Consider the following 5,092-nt stretch of genomic DNA (forward strand, 5'->3'; position numbering starts at 1 on the left):
CAAGGCGGGGGGACACCCCCCCCCCCACACACACACACCCCGGTCCGGACCCCCCGGGTCCCCACCCCCCCGGCAGAGCCCGGTGCGCCCAAGAGGCGATACCGACGGCGCCGCCCGGCAGCGGGTGTCGCGGCAGAGGCAGCGCTTGTCACGACAGGGGCTGTCGCAGGCGTGGGGGGAGGCTCCGCGGGGTCCGGACCGTGGAGGGGCGGGGGGTGGGGGGAGGCTCCGTGCCTCCGGTGCCGTTAATCCGCTCACCGCGGGGCCGCCGAGCTCTGTCACGACAGCCGTGTCGCCGACAGGGCCGGCGGAGGAACGTCCTCCCGCCGTCGGGGCCGCCGTGGGGCGGGGGTCGGCGGGGGGCCGGGGCTCCGCGGGGTCGATGTCCGTGACCCTCCTGCGGCTCCTCGAACGAATCCGCCGCGGGCATCGTCCAGGGAACCGGGGGGAACCGGGGCCGGGGCTGCCCGATGCCGACCGCGACGAGCGGCGGGGCCGGAGCTCCGGGCACCGGGCAGGACCTCGGGGCTGCAGCCGGGTGGGGGCCCCGGGGGGCGGCGGGTGCGCTGAGTCCTGCCCCCCGGCCCCGGCCCCGAGCTGCCGTCGGATGGGGGGGAACGGCCGGGCCCCCCCGGTACCGGGGGGCTGCGAGCGGCTCCCACCCGCTCCCTGCAGCGCACACGCACCTTCAGTGTGCAGGCACACGCGTGTGCACACCCGCTCCCTGCAGTGCTCACACACTCGCATGCATCACACGCACACCTTGCGGTGTGCCTGCACACACCTGTGCACACCCCCTCTCCCTGCAGCGCACACGCACCTTCAGTGTGCACGCACACGCGTGTGCACACCCGCTCCCTGCAGTGCTCACACACTCACATGCATCACACGCACACCTTGCGGTGTGCCTGCACACACCTGTGCACACCCCCTCTCCCTGCAGTGCACACGCACCTTCAGTGTGCACGCACATGCGAGTGCACACATGCGCCTTGCAGTGCACACATGCACCTTGCAGCGTGCAAGCACACGTGTGTGAACACCCACTCCCTGCAGTGCACACATGCACCTTCAGTGTGCACACACACGCGTGTGGGAGCTCCAGGTTCCCCGATCTGGCCCAAAATGAGCTTTTTTTTTTTTTGGTGGAAGGATGGAAAACGGGGGAGGGGGCCCGATCCCTGCAGGGTGCTGGAGCCCAAGGACCCTGTTGGTGACCAAAGTGACGCGGAGCTGAACCGTGATCGAGTTTTGTGATACAGCAAACGAGTACCAGGGAATTTTGTCACGTGGAATCCAAATTGAAATAACAAGAAAAAAGGGAAAAGTTAGGAAAATGACATTTTTTTCCCTCGGTAGAGAAGCCGAACCTCATTTCCGCCTCTGAAACCCCGTTCACTGGTGTCCCACAGCTGCCTGACTCGATCCAAACCCCTTCAGGGGCAGGGAGGCTCACAGCGGAGGCACCAAACCCTCTCGGTCGTGGCTCAGCTCCACTCCAGCCTCCCCTCCCCGATGCTACCGCAGGAGGTGCCGCCATCCCGCTCCCGGGATGCTGCGTCGGGCAGAAAATCCCACTTTCTGTCCCGTTCAGCCCCCGCCTGCTCCCGGCGGTGCTGCTGACCCGCACGACGTCCGTCTGCAGCCCCGGTTCACCCCCACCCCTTCACACCAGAGAAGCTTCGTTAACCAGAGCAATAACCGTCCTTTATTAGGTGAGCTCCCCATGGAGAGCCCGGATTCCTGCTTCTATTGCTTGGGACCATCAAGATCCGTCCCTGCTCTTCCTCGGGACAGCGCGGTGGAGAGGAAGAGGAGGGAGCGGGCGCTCGGACAGTATAAATTAAAAAGAAAAAGGAACGTTGGCGGTGCCGGAGCATCGGACGGTGCCTCCGCCCGTGGCTTTGCTCAGTTGGGCAGAGGCTTTTCGCAGACGTAGTAGCACTCGTAGGTGCAGTAGACGTCGTTCCACTTCCCAGAGATCCAGACGTGGGCACAGTCTTCGTTGCTGCCGCTGTTGTTGGGCTCTCCCTCCTTCCAAAATCTGGGCAGAGAAGGATCGAGCTGAGAGAAGGCAGCAGGGGCAGGAGCCGCTTTCCCCGGGGCTGGGAGCAGGGCAGGGATTAGCTAAACCTGTCTGGTTTCAGATGGGTTTGGATGCTAATTCTTGCCTCGGCTGCTGTGGTAGACCTCGTGCGAGGGTCCATCCCGGGGCAGGGGGAAGAAGGCCGGTTTGGTGGCCGAAACAGGGGTGCGCAGGCAGGGCGGCTGCCTGCCGGTTTGGGGTGACGGGCGCAAACGCCGCAGAGCGGGCCGGCACTCACGTGAAGGTGGTTTTATAGTCGGTGCCGTCGATCCATTCCCATTCCCCTTCCGAATTCTCGTCCGTGAGCCCGATCCAGAAACGCTCATTCCTTGTCCTGAACATGACAAAATTCTGCAGCGGGGAGAGGGATCAGGAGGGAAAAGCACCAGGAAACGGCTCCTCGGGCCGGCAAGCTCGGGGCAACCTCCGCGCCGCGGAGGAGCCGGCGAGCTTCGACTCCGCGCTTGGGTGCTTAGGAGCAGGATGGGTGCCGGCGCTGCGCCCAGGCACCCCGCACACACGCGAGGGAAGCCCTGGATCAGGCAGCGGGCGGGCAGAGCGGGTTCTGCCTGCTCTCTGCTGGCTGATGCAAAGGATAACAGCACCAGCTCTCGCCTGCCCGGAGAGGCTGGGGTGTGCAGGATGGCAGCAGGGAGGAACCCGGGCAGGGGGGTCCGGGGAAGGACGGGGCCACGGGCAGGATTTGGGCCAGGCTGGGCTTTCCTCGAGCTGGGGGCTTTACCTGCTTGGCGTAGCTGTTGATGACGGCCAACTGCGAGTGCATCTCTTCGCACTGAGCCTTCGCCTTGTACCAGCTCGTTCTCGTTAGGGAGAAGTAGTAACATTTTCCATCAAAGTATTCCCATTCCCTGGATCCCGGTCCGCAGGGAAACACTGTGAAAAGAAGGATGGCAGGGAAGTCCGGGCAGCCGAGCTGGTCCTCGCTGGGCTCATCCCAGCAAGAGAGTTTTCCCAGCAGCAAACTGGTACAGGCACCGTGGCACGGCCCCGAAGCTTGGGGTACGTCGGATTGCCGCGAAAGCAGCAACCGGCACCCGAAAAAGCCTCTACCATCAGGAAAAATTGTGGATTTTTTTTTTTCTACAATATAAAAAGCGTTTGCTGCTGGCAGAGCAGCAAAGCCAGAAGGGGAGGGATGCCCTGCGCCGCCTTAACGAAGCAATCCGGAGCAGGAACACTTCGGGGACAACGCAGGGAAAGTTCAGGAGGGAATAAAAGCTGGTGGGGTCGGGCAGCAGCCAGGACTTACAGAGAAAATCCCTGCCGGAGAAGTTCTGTTTCCTTTCCACGTGCACCTCGTTGAGTTTAGAAGAAATGGCTGAAACTATCGAGAGAGAGAGGGAGGGATGCTGCGTTACCAGCCGTGTTGCTACCCACGCGCCGACTGCCTGCAAGCACCTCACCCCGGCGCAGCGAAAGACGTGTTTTACTTTTCCAGCAGCCTACGGGGCAAAGAAATCCCAGGAAATTTAAAATACTGGCTTGGATCAGCCGGAGACGGTAGCGTGGACGGCAGCAGTTCCTACAGGGGACACTCTGCCCTGTGGAATTAGGACCTCCAGAGCCCTCCGGCACTCGAGTGTGCGCTTAGACCTCGTGTAGCTCTTGGTCCTACCAGCCTAATTAATTAGTCCAAAGCTGTCCCAGTACCTCTGGAGAGGGACACAGCAAACAGGGTGATGATCAGCAAGAAGGAGAGGGCCAGCAGCAAGTACACCGTGAAGAAGGATCTCAGCCTCTGCTGGAAGAAGTTTCTGTCTTTAAAACAAAACAAGAGAGATGTGAAAACATTCAGATCGCTGGGATTTTTTCGTGGCTCCTCCGGTTCCGTTTATAGAAGGGTTAATAAATAACCCGGAATAGTTAACTATTTGCTACAGAAGCCAAAATTTCGGTGATAATTCCTGTTCAGGCCCACCTGGGGGGCTGAAAATACCCCCAACCAGACGCTGGCACACGGGGCATTGCGTTAGCACTGGGGTGGCCTTGCTAAAGGAGAGGGCGGGTGGTCGCGGGCACCACGTAAGCACGATAAAAGAAGTGATGGGCTCGCACCATGTATTTTGGGCTACAACATGGGTTTACACCCTCCTGGCTGTCTAGTAACTCTTTTCAAAAGGGAAATCGTTCCCCAAGTGACAGCCCGCGGTCTGGAGGGCTCTTTGCTGTCCCCAGCTGGCACCGGGTGCCCTTCTCGGAGGGGCTGAACCTTGGAAACACCGTTGGCTTCCAAGGTTCAACCTCGGGAGGTTGGCGAGGGCGCTGGGCCGCTCGCTTTGGGGAGCTCGGCTCGGGGAAGCTCCAGGAAGAGCCTGGGATTGCTCTGGTCCGGGACACCTCCAAGGCCGAACGCTCCCAGGTGTCGCCGGTTGGGCACCAGCAGCTTCACCACCCCAACAGACCTTCACCGTGGTGACAGCCCGCACCTGCAGCAAAGCCCTTCTCCCCTCGCCTTCACCTGAGCCTCCACCCCAGGGCCAAGCTCTGGGTGGGGCTCCCCATCCCGACCGCTCGACCCCGTTAGAGCTGATGAGCCGAGCTGCCTGAGGAGAGGAGGAAGGAGAAGAGGGGCCTTCCTCCTCCTCAGAAACCCAGCATGTTGGTGGAGAAAGCCCGTGCCACAAGATACGGTCTCGTTACCCTCTTTGCTCCTCGAGGTGGTGGGTTGAAGGGCTGCCGTGGCTGGAGTTTACCTCTGAAAACGTGCAGGTCGTCGTGAAGACGTTCCTCATCCATCCTGGTGAGCTCTGGCTGGGAGCGGGGGGGGGGGGGATGAAGCTGAGGACCAAGTAAGCAGAAGCTTTTTCACCAGGATTTCTGGAAGAGGGAACTTGGGATACCTCTGGGGATGTTCAGCCCGAGGGTTATAATTTAACCAGCGCTTTTCGGGGCTGTGTCCTATTGGTTTGTCCTCTCAAAATAGCAGCTTGGATTGGGTCCACTTCCAATAACTCAGCTGTCCGGAGGTTTTTTTCCTCCAGCCCT

General features: G+C 61.1%; 1 protein-coding gene across 1 annotated transcript; it reads right to left on the minus strand.

Annotated features, from left to right (window-relative positions):
• Positions 1–1,908: 1,908 nt before the first annotated feature.
• LOC104353873 (hepatic lectin-like) lies at positions 1,909–4,843 on the minus strand. The gene is made up of 6 exons (XM_009960601.1): positions 4,801–4,843; positions 3,758–3,865; positions 3,357–3,431; positions 2,829–2,980; positions 2,325–2,437; positions 1,909–2,044 (listed from the first exon to the last, which is right to left on the minus strand). The coding sequence occupies exons 1-6, from the start codon at positions 4,841–4,843 to the stop codon at positions 1,909–1,911; spliced, it is 627 nt and encodes a 208-aa protein (XP_009958903.1).
• Positions 4,844–5,092: the final 249 nt, after the last annotated feature.

The sequence above is a fragment of the Leptosomus discolor genome, chromosome 28 (genome assembly GCF_034619465.1).
Source record: "Leptosomus discolor isolate bLepDis1 chromosome 28, bLepDis1.hap2, whole genome shotgun sequence".
Classification (NCBI taxonomy): Eukaryota; Metazoa; Chordata; class Aves; order Leptosomiformes; family Leptosomidae; genus Leptosomus; species Leptosomus discolor.